Source organism: Crocodylus porosus, unplaced genomic scaffold (genome assembly GCF_001723895.1).
Source record: "Crocodylus porosus isolate Cpor-Errol unplaced genomic scaffold, CroPor_comp1, whole genome shotgun sequence".
Classification (NCBI taxonomy): Eukaryota; Metazoa; Chordata; order Crocodylia; family Crocodylidae; genus Crocodylus; species Crocodylus porosus.
Genome location: NW_017728948.1, coordinates 21,774,770 through 21,797,433, shown reverse-complemented (window position 1 = coordinate 21,797,433; position 22,664 = coordinate 21,774,770). Strand labels below are relative to the sequence as shown.

Genomic DNA, 22,664 nt, shown 5'->3' with positions numbered 1-22,664 from the left:
TAGCCCAGGCCCAGCTCCACCTGCCAGGAAGAGGCCAGCACAGCCCCCAGCCCCTAGCGTGCAGTGGTAGCCTGCCCTTACCTTGCACACAGATTCAGGGGCGCATGCCCTCCCCACTGTGATGTATGCAGCAGCAGAAGCCACCCTTCCCCTTCCCACCCCCCTGCAGCCCCTGGATGAGCTGAGGCTGTGTTCCATGCTCTGCTCTGGCTGTGCAGTGCCTGTTCCTGCCCTTGCCCCAGGCTCACCCTCACTCCCTCCCTTATCATGGGAGCCTTGATCTTCCCCCTAGTACCTTTTTCCTTCCCCCTGCCCCTTCCCCACAACAGAATTACCAGCTAGAAGCTGCTCTTCAAGCTGCTGGGCTGCACATCATTGATCAGATTGGTACTGGCCAATATGACTGGTCAATAATTGGCCATTGCTATTGGCCCAAAAAATCTTTATCAGTGCGCCCCTAGCACTTATATGTTTAATCTGAGGAGTTCAACATAAGCTTAAAAAGGACTATTGCCAGAGGGCTGTGGTTTGTTTATGTAGGCAGAGCTGTTTATTCAGACAGGCACCCACTTACCCTTGCTTCTGGACAGTCTCCCAGCCTTGTCCTCACTCCAGTTCTGGCCACAACTAACTAGATGGCTGTCCAAAGTTGGACAGCCTGGTGAGAACATGGCAAGTGATTCAAGTACCCCTAACCCTCATCTTAACCCTGTGATTACTGCCAAACCTCTGTATGCAAAATGACTCTGTTCTCCTAATGCAAACATGCATTAATTTTGCATCAATGCAAAAATTTTTAAGAGTAAATTCAATAATAAAATACATAACATCTAAATTGCTAAACAGTACAGATAAAGAATATCAAGCAAATTATTAAAATTTATAAAATGTGTGTTTATCTAAAGAAATAATCTTTTTAACACTTGAGACACTCTATAATTAATTTCTCTAAGTCCTAAAGTCTCAGGCTAGTATAACTGGTTCAAGTCTGTAACACAACAGAAGCTTAGTGCACATAAACTGCACTCAGAATGGCCAAAACTGGTTTAAGACAAACATAAATGGCTGTAGTATGAGACTTAACTGATTTAGGTTAAATCAGTTTATTAAACTTCTGTTCCAGTTCCCTTCCAGATTCAAGTTAACTCACAGTCCCCCAGCATCCCAGGATGCTTTGCACTTCCCATGCACACACCCCCTTGCAGGGTTGGTGGGCTAGCTTTGGCCCAAGTTGTCTGCTCCAGCCGAGCAAGGAGGTGTGCTCTAATCCCCGCCCCCCTTCCTCTCCACTCCAGCTTCTGGTCTGGGCCACTGTAGGCATGTGGCTGTACTTCCAGAATCAAAAGTGAATGTCTGTTCACTTGCTTATTGGGTCAATCTACACAGCTTAGACTGAAGATTAAATCGATTCAGCTTCAGGCTTTTTGATTGTCTGTATTCAGCCTCAGAAAGCCTTTAACAAGTGGCCTGCCTGTTATGGAAAATGACTTCTCACCTGGGTTTCATATTAAGTTCTAAAAGAGCACTTTTCTTATTTCATTCACAGATGGGCTATTCAGCAAGATCTGTGTAGTTCAAGACTGAAGAGCATAGATTCCAAGATGAACGCAGATTTGTAGCTAATATATCAAAAAGCATTATTAATATACCAAAACTTACTAAATAAGGTAAATATTATACACACATACACCCACACACACTTACTAAGTAAGGCGTGTGTGTGTGTGTGTGTGTGTGTGTGTATGCTTATAGGTGCTACTCTGATTAATACTCATATGCTTATTTTTATTTCCTATCTAAGCTATATCAGGCATGTCTACAGGCTCATTAATGCACTCTAGTTACTGCACACTAAGTTTAGTACTTGGTAACCAAGTACTAATTAAATGCACAGTAACTTCTGCAGTAGCCTAATAACACTGTGCAGTTTTATTATGGTGCAGTTTTATATGTTTTTTGACCAGTATGCTACTGCGCAGCATTATTAGGCTACATGCAGTAAGCATCTCGTGTAGATGCACTCATCTTGTCTAAAATTAGCCTTGTCTAATCACTAAATATACTTTAAGTGACTTTTATCAAGATACATAGGTTAGCTTTTTTCCATTCCATCTTTCTTGAAATTTCTAAAATGGTTCACACCTTGCAGTGTCCTCAGCCTGATCATTTTCTTAGCCTCTTATTCTCTTACCCAAACTTTGGTCAACAGAATACAAGAAAATGCTACACCACATTGCCATTAAGCAGCTGAAGACTTACTACAGTCTATACCATTACCACCTAGAATACTCTCTGAAGCTTTAGAATCCATTGGATGTGGTTTTCAAAAGTTATCACACATGCAAATAGGCAGAAAAATGCCATCAAGATACAGCTAGGGCTCCACTTTGTTCTGCCAATTAAAATGCATTTTGTGAGACTACATTTTGTAGTCCGCCAAGACTTCATTCCTCAATTAAATTGCCTAGGAATACGATTCAAATTGCTGAAACTATCAAGGTTATAGCTTCTGGTTGTCAAAATAATGTTATGCTGACAGAGAAGAGAGTTAAATGTATGTGGGGGGTTAACGCAAAAAATGATGGACAATTTTCTTTGAGGGTGGGAAGAGGAATGCAACCATGCATGTTCATGAGACTGAACACTGTACCTGAACACATACAACACATTTAAATGATAATGAACCATTTTAAAAGGAAACAAAAAACTTTTTTCTTTTCAACCAGAGAGTAAATGAACACCTTTAAATGGCTCTTCAAAAATTTGCCTAGACTTTCAGTAAGGCAGATATTTTGTAATTATCCTGTCAGGTTTTCAATAGAGGCCTGATGAGCACAAAGCAATTATCATCTCTCACACCTCTTCTCTTTAATCTGTCCAAACTATATATTGTGAATGGCAGGAATTTCATTTTTCTAATTATGATGTGAGGTTTCTATTAAAACCTGAAAAGTGTGTGTGTGTGTGTGTGCGCGTGCATGCGTGTGTGTGCACGCACACTGGGAGAGGAGAGGAGAGGAGGAAAGGGGGGAAGGAAACACCAAACTGCCTATACATTTATAGCACTGATGAGTTTTCTTCATGTTTCTCAATTTAAAGACCTTTTGGATTTGGCTGAACTCCAATGGATGCAAGTGAATTTAGATCAGAACCTGTGAGCTCTGTATGTCATAATAGTCATATACAAAGCTATTCCTTATTTAAGGAGTACAGGTTTCTCTCATTATTTCCTCTAACCCATTTTGATTTCCTATACCAACTACATCAAATACCCTGAATATTGAAAGATAGTTTATTTAATGTGCTGATAGAATGTGAAGGTAAATAAATACACCTTCTAGGCAAAACCTAGGGCAAGCCTAAAATAGAGAAAAACTTGTCTTAAGAAACACTTTCTGGGAAAACAGCTTTACCACTGCAAGACGGCTGTCTAAAGGAACATGAATGTCACTTTAAAATAGCTTTTGGACACCTCTAGCAATTTAAAACTGATAACGTTTTGTAATTTGGTAACTCATCATCATCATCACTACACTCATTCACCATTCACAATGATTTATTCAATCTTTTCAAAAGTCACTGGTCGTTGTCAAAGTTTAGCTTGGACTTCTACAAGGACATCTCATTGCTGCACAACAGAAAGCAAACGAACAAAGAAGGTGGAGCTATCTAACAGCTACTTTGCCTCAGTGTCACAAAAAAATGAAGCTGCTTTTATAGACCAGAAACAATGTGGTTAACCCGGGACTTGGAATAACAGCTTTGCTTAAAGCCGATAATAAATTACATTATACTTTTCCACTAATGACTCCCTGACTTTGTTAACTACTAAGGCTGCTTGCAGATCTCAACAACAAAAAAAAGTGTTTTACTTTAAGCTTGGCAAGCCCTCGCTCCAGGCATAGCTCATGCCCAGAAGAGGCATCGTGTTAGTTGGACCCAGTTCACCCACTGTCTATCTAGATCAGGTGTTTCAGCAGGGCTTTTTGGTGCTTTTATCTAATAGTTGACTGAATCAGCTATTAGATACAGGTGTCAAAAAACCCTGCTGAAGTGTCCAATCTATACATACATTGGAGAGACAGGTCCAATTCATGTGCTTCCTCTTCCGGAAAGCACCTTTTTGGGGAGTGTTTTTTCATGTCTGTCTATGCCTGTCTGTCTAACTTTAGTTATCGAAAGCCAGATATAACACTCCGACCATGAAGATTGGATGGGTGCCATCACTTGCAGAAGTCAGAGAAGAATCAGAGGCGTTTTTTCTAAGGCTCAGGACAGAAGTTACACATAAACCAATTTAAGAAACCAGAAGCTGGTTTAAACCTGTAACAGAATAGAAGCTCAGTGCATACAAACCAGTTTCAAAATGGCTGAAACTGGTTTAAGATAAACCTGGTTGAATATAGTATCAGACTTAACTGATTTTGGTCAAACCAGTTTATGGAACTTCTGTCTGGTTTAAGTTAACCAGAGTCCCCCAGCATCCCAGCATGCTCTGCAGCCCAGGGCTGGGCTCTGCTCCAGAGAGCAGGGCTGGCCCTGCCCCTCTGCTCTCTAGCCTGAGGAGGGGTGAGGATGTGGCCAGCTATGTCCCAGTATGGTCCCATTAAGATAAAGTGGGCAGGGAGGTGGTAAATGCTTCTCTCCTCCCCTTCCGTAGCAGGGGTCTGCCTGTCTGCAGGTAAGCAGCAAAGGTGGAGGTGGCAGCTGGGGCTGGCAGACCCCAGCTGCAGTCCCCAGGGGCAGAAGGGACAGAAGGAGGAATTAATCCCTTCCCTACCCCCTTTGCCTTAATGGAACCATGCTGGAACACCATCTGGCCAGGTGCATGCCCCCGCCACTGGAGCAGTAAGGGAAGGAGGTAGGGCAGCAGCCTCTGTCAGAGTGCCCCAGGGAGCACAAGCATGGATGGGGTTTATTCCACTCCTCCCTTCCCTGTCCCACTGGCAGGGACTGAAGCTGTCCTGGCATGGCCCCATTAAAACTAAGGGGGCAGGGAGGGGGTTATTTTCTCCTCCTCTCCCCCACAGAGCCTCTATCCCCACCCCTGTGACAGTGGGCAGGGAGGAGGGGGAAGATTACCCCTCCGGCACTGCACAGCACCCCCCTCCCCACCCAGCAGCAGCAGGGGAGAGGGAAGAGGAGGAGGAGACAGAGTCTCCCTCTGGGGCTGGGCAGAGGCGCTGTGTGTCTGGATTGCTCCTGGGCAGGCCTCTCCACCTCATCCTTCTCCTCCTTCCCTGCCATGGGGGTCTGGTCATACACCTATCTGGCCACCCTGCAGGCCAAAGCTGGGGTTTAAACTCACCCTCACTCATATTCAGGGCTGCCGGGGTCTGCCCCCCCAGCTTAGCTTCCCTGCAGAATGGAACGGAGGGCTGCTCTAGGGCCCCCAGGCTTTTGGCCTGAGCCATTGCAGGCACGTGCCTGCATTTCTGGAATGAAAAGTGAATGTCTATCCACTTACAAATCAGTTCAATCTCTGCAGGTTAGAGTAACATGCAAAGATTAAATCAATTCAGGCTCAGGCTTTTTGAATGTCCATCCCTAGACCAAGACTGTGAACAAGGACCTTTATTGAGTAAATTAGTGTTTTATGCCAGTCCTCAGGTTACACTCATTTTTTTAAATATGGAAAAAATAATGGAGAAATTCTTCTGTTGAAAAGAACTCAGAAAGACTACAACAGGTCAGAATGGTTCTGACACCACGTATTTCTATTTGAAATCTCTGGGTTTATCCTGTAAGTCATGTATATGTGTCTGCACACCGAAGAATGCCATGGCACCATGGTTGAGAAATACTGGAATAGATTAACAGCACTAGTTAACAGCACCAGTCCTAAAACTATTCTGTCCTCCTCTCTGTGGCACTGCAGATCTTCTGGTTAGAAGCTCTTGGCTTCCCTTCTGTTTGCCTTCCTACACATTCTCACAAAAAAGATTGAGTGGGAAGAGGGGGGTGAATTGGAGTAATTCCATATTCCAGCATACTGCTGCACAGAAATCTGTAGAAAATTTGCAGACTAAAATCATGCTGCTGCTTCCTCAGAACTCTAAGAACTGGGGCTCAAATGTTTTTCCCTTTCATAGGTTTCTTAATATAAGAAAGAAAACACTATAGGTCAGTCTGTGCATGGACAGATCCAGGGTTATGTATAGGGGAGTAAAAGAGCAGTGACTGGCTCTGCAGGGGCAGCTGCACTCTCAGCTTCTCCCCTTATTGGGATTGTGCAGCCTCCCTGTGAGAGCCTCAGCTGGGAAATTATTTGAAGTCCCTCAATCTGGTAAGAATCTTACCTCCTTCATTCCTTCCCCTCCATGCTCAGCAGCACATCTTCTCTCCTCCCATTTCCCCTTCCCACCACTGCCAGTGGTGTGAGGAGTGTGCTCTAGAGCTGCTCCTGGCCACTCCAGCCAGCTTTGGCCAGAGACAGCAGCAGCAGTGGGTGGTTTCCTTTCTCCTAAGCCTATTCAAGAGCTGACAGAGAATACCTTAGGGGGAATATAGGGGGGAACTGGGAAAGAAAGAGAAACCCATCCACTGCTGCTGCTGTCCCTTGCTGAGCCAGGCTCTCCATACAGCATGGCTGGAGTGGACAGCTGCAGCTCTGGCGCCTGTTCCACACCCGAGGCAGCTGGGGACGGTAGCAATAATAGGCAGGGAAATGAGGAGAGGGAAGAGTCAGAGAAGGGAGTTTCTGCTCAGCAAGAAAGAGAAGTGGAGGAATCCTTACCCAATTCAGAGACTTAAAAAAAAGCTGCTTCTGCAGCAGTGTTAACTGAAAGAAGGGTGGTGTCCACTCCATTGCACCCTTTGAATCCACCCCTTAGCATGTGTGTAGTATAAGGCCACTGGAGTTTGAAGCTTGCCTTTCCACTGCTTTGACCTGAGCCTGTTTCTGCCATTCCCTGTACTCAGACATCCACTGAAAGCAACACGTTTAATCACATAAGTGAGATAATCTATGCTTGTAAGGTTTATCGGATCAGACCTTGTGCAGGCAGCAGTCAGGCCAATACTCATTTTGAATTAATTATCATTACCATGTTAATAAAACAGTAATTTTCTGATGGCACACTCTATTTTACAAGATAGTTTCAATGCAGACAATACAGTCATTTTGTGATCGCATACCATTTCTTAAATGATGCAAAATATACAAATTGGTGTTGGATTATTTGTTGCATTCTTTCTGCTTGATGGGTAATAAAGAATTTTGTATATTTAACGTCTTTTTCCTCAGCAGATTAAATGTTTAATTTATGTTAAATACAGGGCCAGATTAACACCGGTAAACTAGGCACATGCCTAGGGCCCTGCACGGTGGGGAACCCTGGTCCTTCCCTCCACAGTAGCAGCATAAACGGATCCATCTGCCTCCCTTCCCTCCCCCTCCACTGGCCTCACTGCTGTGCTGGCTGCTCCCTAGTGGCAGCTCCAAGCTCTGCTCCCCACAGGCAGCAGCACTGCGTGGGAGTGGGGTCTCGACTGGCCTGGGCCCACAAATTTGTTTGCCTAAGGCCCACTAAAGTGTTCATCCAGCTTTGGTTAAATAGAACATTTTTTTAATCCCAAAAATGACAAAAGTGCATTGGCCAGATTACTGGCTGGTGTACAGTGGCAGTGTACCTTATGGCAGCAAAGAGTGTAGCCTATAATGCATATTTAATTTTGAGCACTGATAAATTCATTCCTACATAATAACCCAAGTAATTGTATGGTTAATTAAGAGTACTGAACCCCAGACATTTGCTACAGTAGTTCCACACAGCACTAATTTAGGCGCATTTAGATGCAGGTCAACTATAACCTAGCTCATGCTTCACTGTGTCAGATGAAACTGACAACTTAGACAACGAGAAGGAAATTTGAATTCATTCAGATATAATATGTATAATATGAAAGAGGCCAAACCAGGCTCAGTGGCTGCCTACCAAACTTACATTAGCTAAGGATCTGGTGTGAGGACTTTGCCATCATTAGGGATCCTGGTTTTCTCTGATTTAAAAATAATGCAATTTTTGGATTAAAAAAGTAACCCCAAATCCACATTTTCCCATGATTAAAATGAAACACCACTACATATATATCTATATATTAACGGTGTTTCATTTTGATCATGGAAAAATGTGGATTTTGGGTTACTTTTTTTAACCCAAAAATTGGGGCTTTATTTTCAAATCAGAGAAAACCAGGATCCCTGAATCATTTTAACATTTGGTTAAGGTATCATAAGGTAAGTTTCATAACTGACTGAAACTAAGGTTACAGGTCCCCTGGAGTTAAACCTATGAGTGGATTTCAATATAAATTAGAAGTACTTTGGAATAACTATGGGTATGCTTAAGATTAATATGTCAATATGTTTGTTCATGAAAAATGCTTAGTTTTAATTATCTTTAGCTAAGCAGTGAGTTTTGGAATGAAAGGACATTTTATCAAGGCATGGTTTAAATATCTAACTTTAGAAATATAAACTATCAATGCCAGTTTATAGAGAAAAGCTTGATTGAAAAATATGCAGTGGTCCATATTTTCTGGACTGGCAACAAATTCTTTTCCTCAGAATCACACAAAATTGTCTTATCTTAATTTAGGATTTTATATTACATAGTGTCTACGTGTCCTTATACACAAAATGAATCATGATAGTGGAGTTCCTTGTGGAATTCAGTGTCCCTAGCAGTGCTGTTGACTTAACAATTTGCAATATGACTTTAATTTTTTACTATTATATATTTACTTTTATTCTTTAGTTCTTAATATGTTTTAATGTCTCTTACTAATGTCACTAATATGAGAATTGACTTCACTTTTTAAACCCTCTTATGTAATCATGTCTATTTTGCCTATCGTAAAATCCTGTTTACATCTAAACTATGTTGATTAATAAATACATATTTTATTAACAAGTCTCAAATGTGCTTTTGGTAATAAATCTGAAATTCTATGATTTCATAAGAAATGCAGTAGGGATAATTAATTAATCAGAATTATTTTTTAGCTGTTTTATAGGGCAGCCCTAATATTCTAAAATGTCCTCCTCTGTTCTACTTCAGCTGCATTATGTTCTTTATACATTTCAGTAAATTAGTTCTCAGGTATCCTGTTCATTTTGCTTTCATGTTGCCAGTTGTTTTTGTATTAATTTACCCTTTAAAAGGTAAGTTTTCTGGAGACTGAAAATACCAAGCACCAACTAGCACATCCTGAGCCAGTGACCCATTATTAAAAGCTAGATTTCTCATTAATACCTCTAGAGAATCTACATTTTAAAAGTGGACCATAAATCAATATTTAAGAATCTCTTTTACTGTCTGGTATTCTTCAGTGAGTTACTGCAGCATGTCACAAGCAGTAAAGGACAGTGGAAGAGGGCTGAAAGATATAGTCAAGATCAATGGCTAAAGATCAGCAAGGGAGGGCTTCACCGCAGAGCTGCTTGTTTTAATGTAACTTCACCAAGCAGTTTGTTAATAAAGAGAGACAGTCCTAAAAAGAGACACATGCAAGGAAAGGAGGAAGGGGGTGGAATAATCTTAAGGCAGAGCACCTTAAGGCAACAGCCTCACAAAAGCTTAGGCACACATTCAACTTTATGTACATGAGTAGCCCCATTGAAGTTAATGGGATGCAGGATTTAAACACATGAATAACAGTCCTTATGAGACTGAGCTCTAAGGTGGATAGATTTTTTTTTTTCACTGAACTAAGATCTTGAAAGAAGAATGGATTACAGAAGACAATTGAAAGTGGTTGCAATTAAAAAATAAACAAACATGACAGGAGTTTTAATTGACTCAGTAATTAAAGAAATCTTATAGTAATTATTTGCTTTATCTGTGTGTTTGGAGAGGCTTAATGAAAACCCTTTTTAATCATAAATCATTTATCAGTGCTTCAGGGCTATTATTTTTCTTATTATTTGATAAGTAAGTACTTGAATTAGACATTTGCTTTTTACTCTGATTTAATTTTAATATATTTTGCATAATTAAGGCCAGGGCTGCACAGGTACTGCTGAATTTCTCAGCAGCAATTCCTAATTGTCATTAGCAATGTTGAATTACCATTGTCATAGATATGGTGTACCCCAAATATAATCTCACACTTATAGGGCTGCATCCTGCAGGTGATCCAACTACATTTCATCCACCTTGCTCCAGTAAGATATCTGTACATGGAAGACCCCCTTACAGGACACATAAACCTCTACTATGTGTGAAATTAAAGTAATAGATCTTCAGTGACAGCTGTAATTAGGAAATTTATGGAAAGTAAAATTACTAGGATACAAGCACCTTTTTATATCAAGATTATAGAAAATGAGAGGCTTCATGTAGCAATGGATACATGTGTTAGTGGCTTAGTTTTAGAGTCCAGGTCAAGAGTCAAGATATGGAAAATAAACTGTTATTAAGACATGCAATACAAATGTTATGGGAGCTTAGATTAGCCTGACCTGTTTTTTCTACAGTGTCACATGTAACCTGAGAGATTCTGCCTGAATTGTACCTGCTTTACAACTACTTCTGAATGCACATAATGTGAATATTTTTTCCCCTCTCTCATAGGATAGTTTTGCATGAGGACATCAGCAGGAATTGAAGGATATTTTCCCTTAAATGTAAAGCTCACATAAAAGATAGTCTCTTTTCTAGTCATACAATAAGCATCATTCATTTGGAAAGGTCAATATTAATTAGCAAATCCAGCAGGGACAGTCTGTCACAGGTTTTCTTGTGCATCTGGTTATTCTTTGTTTCAAATGAAAGATAATCCATTCAGTTAGAGGTCTAGGAGCTGGCTCTACTCTGTAATTCTAACATCCTTTCAAAGACTGGTAAAATCATACATGTTATTTCTACAAAGCAATATGTTAGTGAGTTCCATTTCTTTTATTTTCTGATTTGTTTTGACTGGTCCTATGGTTTTGCTGGCTGCTTTTGCATTTTTGTCTTTTGCAGGTACTGCCAACAACGGAAAAAGTATTTGATTGTCAGGTTGGGAGGCAGTGGCTGTGATTTAGAAGAACTGACTCAGGAAATCAGGAAGGAAGTGCACAAAAACTTACTGAACATTGTACTAGGGATTATGGCCTAGAGTTGCAAAAATGCATGTAAGTTTCCCACAGTTAATGCAACATGCTTGAGGGATGTACAACTGCTGTGACTGCATGCTAATTAGGAAGGCAATATGCATCCTCATTCTATCTGTGCAACTAATTTAAGTTCTGGAAATCCGGACCAGCATGCCTAGGCTAGAGGTCAGCAACCCCCGGCACACCTAACAGAACATGGCACGCAAAGGATTTAGCTTGACATGTGCGCTTTGGGGCTGATGGCAGGCAAAGGGATGGTGCTGCAGTGCCACAACAAGGATTGGGGCCTTCTCAGCTCCCCTGCCATCCACCCCACGGTGCGCATGCACCTGCTGCCAGCAGTGAGCCAAGCCAGGGCTCCATAGACCCCAGTGCAACTGCTTGAAGCCTCCCAGCTGCCTGCCACAGCTGGCCCGGGATCTGGACAGGTCCCTGCCACTGGCTACAGAGCCCGGGCACCTCTCAAGAGAAAATAGGGAAGCTGCCAACAGCTGTACCAGGGCCTCCAGCTCGTTGCTGGCAATGGGTGCACATGCACCTCTGGCTGGAAAGCAGGGAAGGGCCTGGGGCTGTGCTGCCACAACAAGGATTGGACCCCTCATGGCTCCCCTGCTGTCTGCCTCTGGCACACCAACATCTTACAAGTCGAGGTTGTGTGTGTGTGTGTGGGGGGCGAAGATTGGCACTTTGTCCAAAAACGTTGCTGACCCCTGGCCTAGACTGTATGCCAAAACCCAGCCCCCCTCTGCAGCAGCAACGAAGAGAGGTATCTCAGTGGTTGAATATAAAAGCGAAGAGTGCAGCAAAGGAAAGGGCAAATCGGTTTACCATATATAGCCTGCTGGTTACCTACTTCCCAGCCTGTTCTGGATGACTGTTGCTGGCTCTCACTCTAATTACTAACTGAAGTTAAGTCTCTAGAAAAAATTCTTGGAGGCAGGAACATTGACAATATTTAAAATGGTGAAACTGCTTAATGCCTAAGAGAAAGGCATGCCGTTTAGGGGAATAAATCCATGGTTTGGAGGTCTAGGTTAAAGAAACACATTTCAAAATAGTACCATTAAGAAACTTCACGTTAACAGATGGCTTAACCAGTCACAGCTTTGGAAAGCACAACTTGCTGCATGTCAAAAACACAAGAAAACTGTAATTTAAAAGCTGGCTTTGGAACACATCTGAGAAAATGTAATTTAAGCATTATATATTCTGGACTGTGAAAAAATTAGGACTTTTGGATAAGCTGAAAATGATACCGAGTACTCCTGAGGAATCTAAATGATAGGTTCACAAGGCATTTCAGGTTCTCGTCCCCTTCCAATATATAAAGACAGAACAAAGTAACAGCATTCTATTAATATTAATATTCTCTGCAACTGCTCAGTTGTAACATTAGATACAAAAAGTAAAAAATTCCCGTCTTTCTTCTTAGTAAGCACAATGGTATCTTTCTCTGTAGTGGTAGCAGCATTTCTTTGATGCCTGGGACACAAGAAAAAGCAAGAGTCTCGAGGCTGGAGGGCCAACAAGAACTGATTGCTGATTCTCTCAACTGCAATCTTACAGACAGGGCTGTCCAACTCTTTGGGCCATACTAAGAGGGGCTGTGCCAGCGGCAGTCATGGGCCCCAGTGGACACACTCTAACGGGCCAAGCACCTGGGTGCCCTTCCTCCTGCTGCATTACACACCTCCATTCCTGCAACACAGGTGGAGCACCTCCCAGCTGCACCCAGACCCCCCCTGCACTCCATATCTTCCTGTTCCACCCTTTGCATCTGCTCCCCACACCTTCCCTCTGCACTAGGAACACCCCCCAGTCCCGCATGTTGTGCATACATGCACATACACACACACACACACACCCCCCCCCCCACACACACACACACACTGCATCTCCTTCTGTTGCTCCTCATGACTGCCACTGCACTACACTCACAGAAACCCCATCTTACCTTTAGCTTCCCAGCCATGAGCTCACCTGCTGCAGCATGCCATTCAGGCACCCCAAGCTGTGGGCTCCCTTGGTACTGAAGGCTGTGTTGCACTGCACTGACCTGTTCTCTAGGGCAGGGGCAGTAAGGGGAAGCTGGAGAGAGGGAGAGCAGGAACTCCCAGTTGCTGTCACAGCCAGAGTAATAAGGGGAGGGGCAGCCCAGTGGTCACAACTGAACCCCTTATAGGCTGCCAGCCAGACAACCCTGTTATAAAAAGCTCACTTCTTAACTAGTCTCAGAGGACCAGTTTTAGAGATTCAAAAAGAACTGCTAGTCATGTAATTCAGTGGTCGTAGAGGATGCCAACAGTAGTGTCTCCTCAGGTCCTATGTTGCTTTAAAAGACATGGACATAGTTGTCATATGTTGCCTTTGGATCAAAACCGTAAGACATCTATAAACTTACATAAAACGTGCCATGTGTAGAAGCAAATAGCTCCATAGTCTATAAAGGAGTAACCAGAAGTAAAATACACTGTTTAAACACATAATTGCATCCAATGGGACAGAACTTTCCAAAGCACCTAAATGACTTGAAAAATCCATGGGTCTTGTGCTCTTATGCTCCTCAGTAACTTATGGGCTTTTGAAATTTCCGTGTACGATCAAGGAATATAAACTTTCTGCCTGTTACAAGGTACACCTGGTAATACTATGTGAACTCCTGGAAAGTTAATTCTTTTGCACTCCATGTAGTCTAAGCTTGATTTTCTTCAATTGACTGCTTGTTGAAACCCCCTCTCCCCCCATAAGTTTATACCTTTACTGTAAGCTGCTTAAGATAAGTATGCCTGTCTGTAAAGGAGTACCTACAAAATAATTAATAATAGCAGTCAAGAATTGCATGTGATTTCTCCTTCCTGATGTTAATTTCAGGAAATGAAAAAAAGATGAGATCACAACTCTCCCTTATTTGGATTGTAGCTTCCAGCATTGCTAATGCTGATACTTTAACTGCTGTTTGTATTGATCCATTACTGGAGCTGCTTTCCAGTATTCTGGGATTTTTCTATATAGTGCTATTGTACCTGTGCCCTGAATAAGGGGTGCCTGGGTAACGACCCACTATTATGTATTTTATGGTATATATTATTTGAGTTGTTAAACCTCCATTGTATTTAAATGAATCCCCTACCTGCCAGTTGCCATTAGAGCTTTGAGTATAAAATCCCATCTGACATCCCTACCTATATCCCTTTGGACAACTGACACTACCTCTTCCCATAATCCTGTACTATTGTATATTCCCTGCAAGCATGGAGATGCACCTGTTTTTTCACTCAGCTGGATATTTAGGGCTAAAACTTCCCTGTTATTTGAAACTCTAATACAGTGGATTAATTCCATACATGTCTTTCTATGGTTACTGATTGAGCTTTAAGGGTATCCCTTCATAACTATTTATGCCTACACACCCAACATTCAATAGGCATTATATTAAGAGGAGGCATAATAAGTATCAGATGTAGGTGCTAACTGCGTTAAAGAAAGCAAGTGGGAGGACTGCAACATGAACACATTTTGACAAAACAACAGCATCTCTGAACATTTCCACCTTTATATCAAGTGGCTGGTATCAGAAGACACCAGTTCAGGGCATTATTTGAAATGGATTTGGTGGTCTGAGTTCATTTGGTGCATGAACTGACAGCCTGCTGGTAGTCTTGGCAAAAGCAGCATGGGAAAAGTAGGAAACTTTCATATCCTCTACATCAGGACTGTGACACTGGGGAGGAAACCCTTGAGGGTGGCTGTTGTGCATGCTGAACAAGGTAACTAATGGACCAGACATTGTATAGCTACGCTACAACACTGCTTCAACTGGGCTAACCTCCCCTGCTTCCCAGTGTGCTTTCAAACACTCCTTGAGTCAGTGATTCTCAACTGGGGCGCTACAGTTACTGTGGTCTTTCTGAGCTCTGTGCAACATAAAAATTGCTCTATTTGTCTGTACTCAAAAATAAGTGAAAACTTAAGAGCTGGCATTTTCCAAAGAGTACCTTAAGTCTATTGAGGGGTACTTCATAAAAGGTTGACAACCACAGCCTCGACTCTAGCAATCTACCAGCCTTCAAGAGCACTGAGATTTGTTACTGTTTTACGTTAGTGTGAATTACATTTATTTATACAGCATAGTGTGGTGCTTCATATGACTATACTAATGATAGGTAACCTCTCTAATATGCCTGCAATCTACATAAGACTTAATGCAGGAAAGAGTCTATGACAGGGTGAAGAAAAAAGAGTGACATTTTAAGAGAGGGGCTCATTTAAGTTCTTTGCTAGATTATATTAATTCTTAAATATATTAGATCCTGGGGCTGGTGTCTGGAACAAAGGCTGCAATAGAGTTAAGTGAGAAATTGAAGTGAAAGAAGTTAATTTTGCATTGGGATTTGCAGGTGTGGAACAAGTTTGCAAAGTCCAAGAAGTAGTTCTACAGGGAGCAATGGACAAGCTAAGATGGCAGAGAAGAGGACTGTGTGTTCAAATACAGCAAACAGAAAACAGTGATATCAAGAGATCTAATATTCACATTATGCGGAGATGGTCCTGCAAGCATTTGAAGTCCTAGCTGACTCATTGTTAAGATTCATGCTTTAGATTGCTGCAGAATTTAGGTAATTACTGCTGCATGTCAGAGAGCTATATTCAAATCAATCCCATCAGCAGTACTCAGTTCCCCTCCTTGTAATACTTTGAAAGTTCTATCATTAACCTTATCAATTTTTGTGTTGAACATGCTCTACAAACTCAGTTTCTCAATGAGCTCGACTCCAGTTCAATGCAGCAATGCTACATTAAATGGCTATTTTCTAACTCACAGATCTGGAAAATAGGGTTTAATCAATGCCCATTAGACCTTGCTCTCCCTTCTGGCATAAAATGCCTACTTTTCATCCAGCTTTACTTTATTGTTGTTTTAATGGGCTATGATTGGCATTTGGTACCATGTTGCACAGGAAAGATTATTTAACAGGAAGAAATGGAAGTACTTTAAAACAGAACAATGTAAGCAGAACAGAAAAAACAACAAAAGACCCAGTTTGTCATGCTCTCATTTCATCACAAGGCATTCAGTTCCTCCTCCAAGTACAAAGGTGTAGATCTAACAAAGACAAAATACTTCTTCATATAAGAAATTGTTCTGGAAGGGTAGTCTTTAGGAATAAATAGCTGCCTCCTAAGAGGTGCTGAACCCATGTATTTTTTCTTGTAGCTAATGGACCTAAGTATGGCGGTTTTACTCAGTGTCTGCTCAGGTAAAAATTCAATCCTGTACAATAGCCTACCCACAAACTGCATGACATTTAACCTCTCCAAGGCTGCTTATTTACTATTCAGAAGACCTGACTGCCTCAGTAGGAGGCCTTTTGTTTCCACTGCACAGGAATGGAAGGAATTCCACTAGAATTTGCAGTTACTCAGTGAAATTCTCAATGAGCCTAAGGATGTTGAGGATGCATCAAGGACTTGATTCTGTGATGTGTAAAATGCCCCAGGAAGGCTGAGTCCCCAGGGTGTGTCTGCATTAGAGCTGCAGTTGCTCATTACACTCTCAGCTTCTCAGAAAAACTGACACCCAGCGGTATAGCGAATGGCAGCTTTGTGCCCCAAGTAGCCATGTGACACCCAGGACTGCTGTCCCAGTTGCTGCCCCTTTAGTTATGCTACTGCTGGCCAAACAACAACAGGGCAAACTTCAGAAGTCCCGGTGGTGCACAAAGAAAAGTGCCGAGGGCTCAGGGTTAAAATCCCAACCTGCATCACCACATACAGTGCAGTGAAGAGCTAGATGACTGGGACAAGGAGAGGTGCAGTAGGACAGTCCAGAACAATGGGTTGTCCATTACAGAGACCATACTAAGGATAAAAGAGCAAAGGAAGGATAGGAACAATAGCAAGAAACCAGTCTGGTTGAACAGCGAATACTTCATTGACTTGAAAATTAAAAAGAAATCTCATAAAAAGTGGAAAATTAACCATATTACTAGGGATGAGTATAGCACAGGCACACAGATAAATTTTTAAAAAATCTTAGGTACAAATTAAGATACAGCGAGATATGACAGACAATAAAAAGCATGTTATAAGTACGTCAAATTAAGAGGAAAAACAAGGCACTTGCAGGCCCCTTGGTTGAATAGGAAGTAGAATCTAATAACGCATGATGAGGCTAAAATATTTAATGCTTTTTTAATTGCAGTCTACAGGTTATCTGTCAGGTGATGAGCGCTGTTAACAGCCAGGATAGGGAAGGACATAATCACCAAAGAATATGAAAGAACAGGTTAGAAATTATTTGAACAAAGTGGATGTTAAGTCAGCATGATCAAGTATGATTCATCTTACTGCACTCAAAGAATCTGCTGAGGTAACTGTAGAGCCATTGATCATTATTTTTGTGAACTCATGGAGATAAAGGAAGATCCCAAAAGACTGGACTAGGGCAATATAAGGCCCACCTTTAAGAAGGGGAAGGACAAGTATATGGAGAGTTACAGACCAGTCTGACCTCAGTACCAGGAAAGGTCATGGTCAGGTCATCAAGGAATCTATTTCTAAACACTTGGGGGAGAACATGGTGATCAGGAAGAGCCAACATGAATGTCTCAAGAGTATCAAGAGTAAGTCAGGCTTACCTAACCTAATTTCCTTCTATAATGAAGTGATGGGTTTTGCAGATGGGGGAGAGAATTGGATGCAATATACCTCAACTTTAGCAAGATTTCAGCAGTGTCTCTATGACATGCTCATTAGTGAGCAAAGGAAATATAGTATACAATCAGGGCTGCCTAATGTGGTAGCCCAAAGGCTGCATCTGGCCTGCAAGGGGTTAGTGTGCAGCCCGGGGGCTCCTGCCTGGCTGCTACACCTCACATTGTGCCTGTTGGTGTGGCAGCCAGAGTCTCTAGGGCAGGGAAGGATGATGAGAAGGGCCCTGTTGTCAGTGTGGGGAGGTGGGGAGGGGGAGGATCACACTGCTAACACAGTAGCACCAGTCAAGGGCGGAGAAAGGCTTGGCTTGCATTGCCCACATGGTAGAGAGAGGCTGGGCTGGCCATGCAATATAGTTCCCAGGGAGCCCATGCAGTTTGCAGCCCCTATGGCATGTGACCTACATGGCATGCACTCTTTTATCTGCACCCAGTGCAGTGTATGGCCCCGAGCCACTTTGAAATCAGCCCTGGTCTAGATGAAACTACTCTAAGGTGGATGCTACTACTCTAAGGTGGAAACTAAGATGGATGCTACTACTCAATTGGTTGGATCATCATGCTCAAAGGGTAGTCATCAACGGCTCAATGTGAAAGTAGAAAGAGGTTTCAAGTTAAGTTCTCTACAGTGTCTGTCCTGGGTCAGGTGCTATTCAATATCATCATATGTTATATGGAAGATGGAACTGCAGGTATGCTTACTAAATTTACAAGTAATTCCAAACAAGCTGAGGCGGGCTTCGGCTTCTTAGACAACGACCCACATGTCACGACGAGAGACATGCTCGGATGGCATGGGCTTCACCTTTCCCCCAAAGGTAAGCATGTGTAATCTTCCAGGTTGGCTGATCTCCTCCGGTGAGCTTTAAACTAGGCTCGTTGGGGGAAGGGGAAGACGGCAGAGGAAGCCTTGGACCAACAAACCAAGCGTTACCCACAAGAGCAGCCCAGCCTAGACTGATGACGAGCAGAACAAATACCCAGGTAAGCAACAGGGGCCCGGGTAGTACTGGGATTTGGGGGGCAGTGCATGCATCTTCAGAAGGCCTCAAATGCCTCTACACTAATGCTCGCAGTATGGGCAACAAGCAGGAGGAACTTGCCCTCCTGCTAGCTAACACCGACCCAGACATAGTGGGGCTCACCGAAACATGGTGGGACTCAATGCATGACTGGGCGGTGAACATCAAGGGCTATAGGCTGTACAGGAGAGGCAGGACAGGGAGGAAAGGTGGGGGTGTGGCATTCTACGTCAAGGAGCAGTACACGTCCTCAATGAGTAGCACTGGGTCAGAGGAGGGGCAGACTAAAGTGCTCTGGGTTAGAATACAGGGAGGTCAGGGAGAAAGGGACTTAACAGTGGGAGTCTACTACAGACCACCCAAACAAGGAGAAGAGCTAGACCAGGAATTCTTAAGTCAGCTCACGGAGGCAGTTAGGTCAAAGGATGTGGTCATCACGAGCGACCTAAACTTTCCAGACATCTGCTGGGATGAGCAGTCAGCCAGGTCTGACCGCTCACATAGGTTCCTAGCTGAGATACAGGACTTCCATCTAACCAAGGAGGTGCACAGCCCCACCACTGGACACGCCTTGTTGGAGCTAGTCTTGGCCATGGGCCTGGTGGGGGGACTTTGGGTGCTCGACCACCTGGGCAACAGCGATCATCGCCTGCTGGAATTCACCATCTAGTGCAAGGTGGTGAAGACCTGCAGCAAGGCAGCAGCCATGGATTTCAGGAGGGCAGTTTTCAATGATGTAAGGAGACTAGTGGGGGAGACACAGGAGGTCCTGGGGTGGGGGGGAGTTGGGTGTCCAAGAACAGTTGTTGTTCCTTAAGGAGATGATCCTCCAAGCCCAAAGGGATCCTACAGGGATCACAGGAGGCAAGAGGGTGCAAAGGCCCCCATGGCTCACCAAAAGCGTCTGGAAATGTCTCCAAGCTAAAAAGGATGCATACACCCATTGGAAGGGAGGGGCCATCACCAGAGAGGACTATACCTTGGTTGCTCAGGGCTGCAGGGGGGTGGTCAGGAAGGCCAAGGCGGAGATGGAAATGGGACTAGCTACCCAGATCAAGGACAACAAGAAGTCCTTTTTTAAATACATAGGGGTACCGGATAATGTGAGGCCTCTGCAGGACACACTAGGAAATCTGGTCATCGTATCAGACAGCAAAGCTAACCTATTTAACAATTTCTTTGCCTCCATTTTTCTGAGTAGGGACCTGGTCATCCCCCCATGGGATCCCCGTAGGCCCTGTGGGAGGCACACCCAGGCCTAGGATCAATGAGGACCTAGTCAGGGAACTTCTGGAGGGACTAGATGTATTTAAACCAGCAAGTCCTGACAATCTCCACCCCAGAGTGCTGAGGGAACTAGCAGAGATTATTGCGGGACCTCTGGCATGGCTTTACGAGCACTCATGGTGCTCTGGCAATATGCCGGAGGACTGGAAAAGGGCCAATGTGGTTCCCATTTTCAAAAAAGGGAGGAAGGAGGACCCAGGAAACTACAGGCCTGTTAGTCTTACCTCGGTCCTGGGGAAGCTTTTTGAGAAAATTATCCTGGAGCATGTCCATGAGGGGCCAACAGAGGAGAGAGACTATGCTTAGGAACACCAACATATGTTCATTAGAGACAGGTCCTGTCAGACCAACCTGGTAGCCTTCTATGACCAGGTCACCAAATCCCTGGATGCAGGTGTTGCAGTCAATATAGTCTTCCTGGACTTTAGGAAAACCTTCGACATGTCTCTCACCCCATTCTCATTAAAAAAATTGGACACTGTGGTGTTGATGCCTACACAGTCAGATGGGTCACTAATTGGCTGGAGGACTGCACCCAGAGAGTGGTGGTGGACAAATCTTATTCAACCTGGAGGGATGGGCAGTGGGCAGTGGGGTCCCACAGGGCTCAGTCCTCAGGCCTGTGCTGTCGAACATCTTCATCAGTGACTTGGACAAAGGGGTAAAATGCACCTGTTCAAATTTGCAGATGATACTAAGATGTGGGGGGATGTGGGCATGCTAGAAGGAAGGAATAGGCTGCAATCGGACCTAGACAGGTCACAGGGGTGGACAGATGAGAACAGGATGGGTTTCAACCCTGACAAGTGCAAAGTGCTGCACCTGGGGTGGAAGAACCAGCAGCAGATCTACATGCTGGGGAACTCCCTTCTCGTCAGTGCAGAGGCAGAAAAGGATCTTGGAGTCATTACTGAGGCCAGTATGAACATTACAACTCTGGATTTAAGTGACTCGATGGCCCTTAATTTTTTTGTGGTTTTTTTTGGATCTCGGCTTTTTTAATTTATAAGGGTGTTTCAGAAACTCATAGCAAAATGGCTACCCATACTGTATATCTGCAATAAAGCTGGAAACTACACAGCATTGCACACAACACACTTTTATTTCAAAATTCCCATTACTTTCTGAAACATCCTTGTATGTGATAAGTATCCTCTCCATCAAATAGCTCAGTAGTTTTAAAACTAACCTGTTTAATTCCTTCTCTGGCTAGATGTCAAAAGCCTTCACTATTATATTCTCTTTTATCTGGATGAAACTGAACTAATAGTCAGATGAGTACATTATGAATTATATACCTCACATAATCCCTTACAAACTGTTCATAAAGCAAGATAGCTTCATATTAACATTTTTTTCTTCTGTGATCATGAACTTTCAATAACCACATTTTTCCTTTGCAGATTCCACATTCCCCATTTGGCCTTCAAATAAAATACTTAAACCTCCTTAAAACAAATCTCAAGATATATAAAATCATATCATGATAACTAGGGCATAGCTTTTATAGCATCAAACTTCCTTATTCCTGTTCAATTTTGAAATAACCTTGGAACATCTGAGACTGCTTAGAAATTTATATTCACCTGAGAAAAGTCTGGGGCCAAATTTTCAAGACAGACTTTCATGCACCCTAAAGATACTTCCCTGCATTTCTGTTTGCAGCACAAGCGATGAAAATGTACTTATCCCAGCACTCAAAAAGCAGTTCCACATTTAAACTGAGCAATCATTTAATAGACATTCCATAGAGGAAATATCTAATTTATTGCCAGCCATCTGTCTTTTGATAGAGGGTTGTGGGTTTTTCACTCCACATTGTAAAACAAATTACATAGTTAGAGAACTGGTTGCAATCAAGTTCATAAATAACTCTTGCACACATTCAACAATTTGCTTCGTTCAATTTGTCCAATCTTCATGATTTTGCTGTGGTACCATTTTCTAAAATGTACCTGCAGCTGCCAAGCTAAAACGTTTGCAGGTACGCATACGCTGTCCATAAATAATAAGCTTTTAACAAATGCTTGTGGTGAGACACAGCCTAGCTACTTACGTTTGGAATGTTTGTCGCAGAGGGCTGACGCCCTCATGTCACAGAGTCTCAAGGAGCCTTTGCTGCTGCTGTAGACGAAGAGATTGCAATGATGGGGATGAAACTCAGAGGCAGTAATCACTTCCGTCAGGTCCTCCATATTGGCCGGCTTTATATCTACAATGTCTGAATGGAAGTTTTATTAAGGAAAATGGAATTTATTAAGGAAAATTATGACCCTTCCCTTGAAGAAAATGTTTGTCTAGACATTTGACGTAAGTATATAGACAAACAGATTACACTTTCAGATGAATCATTCTTATTTGTTTGAGAAGAGAAATTCAATGTTACCCCACTTGTCAGTAGGTTTTTTTATGTATGTACTATGAAGATAGTTCTATTTTCATAATTATATTAATTTAGGAACACCGTCCATTAAACACTTCAAGTAGGTGTCATCAGTAAGTCCACACTGGCAAGTACTTTGCAAATGGTGATGTCAA

At 42.8% G+C, this 22,664-nt stretch overlaps 1 protein-coding gene across 4 annotated transcripts in view; it reads right to left on the bottom strand.

Annotated features, from left to right (window-relative positions):
- PPP2R2C (protein phosphatase 2 regulatory subunit Bgamma) overlaps positions 1-22,664 on the bottom strand; it is a 350,473-nt gene that overhangs the window by 46,529 nt on the left and 281,280 nt on the right. For all 4 annotated transcript variants that reach the window (XM_019553339.1, XM_019553341.1, XM_019553338.1 and 1 more), the window contains one exon: positions 22,183-22,347. In XM_019553339.1, coding sequence (XP_019408884.1) covers positions 22,183-22,347 — 165 coding nt within the window. The remainder of the gene's footprint in view (positions 1-22,182; positions 22,348-22,664) is intronic.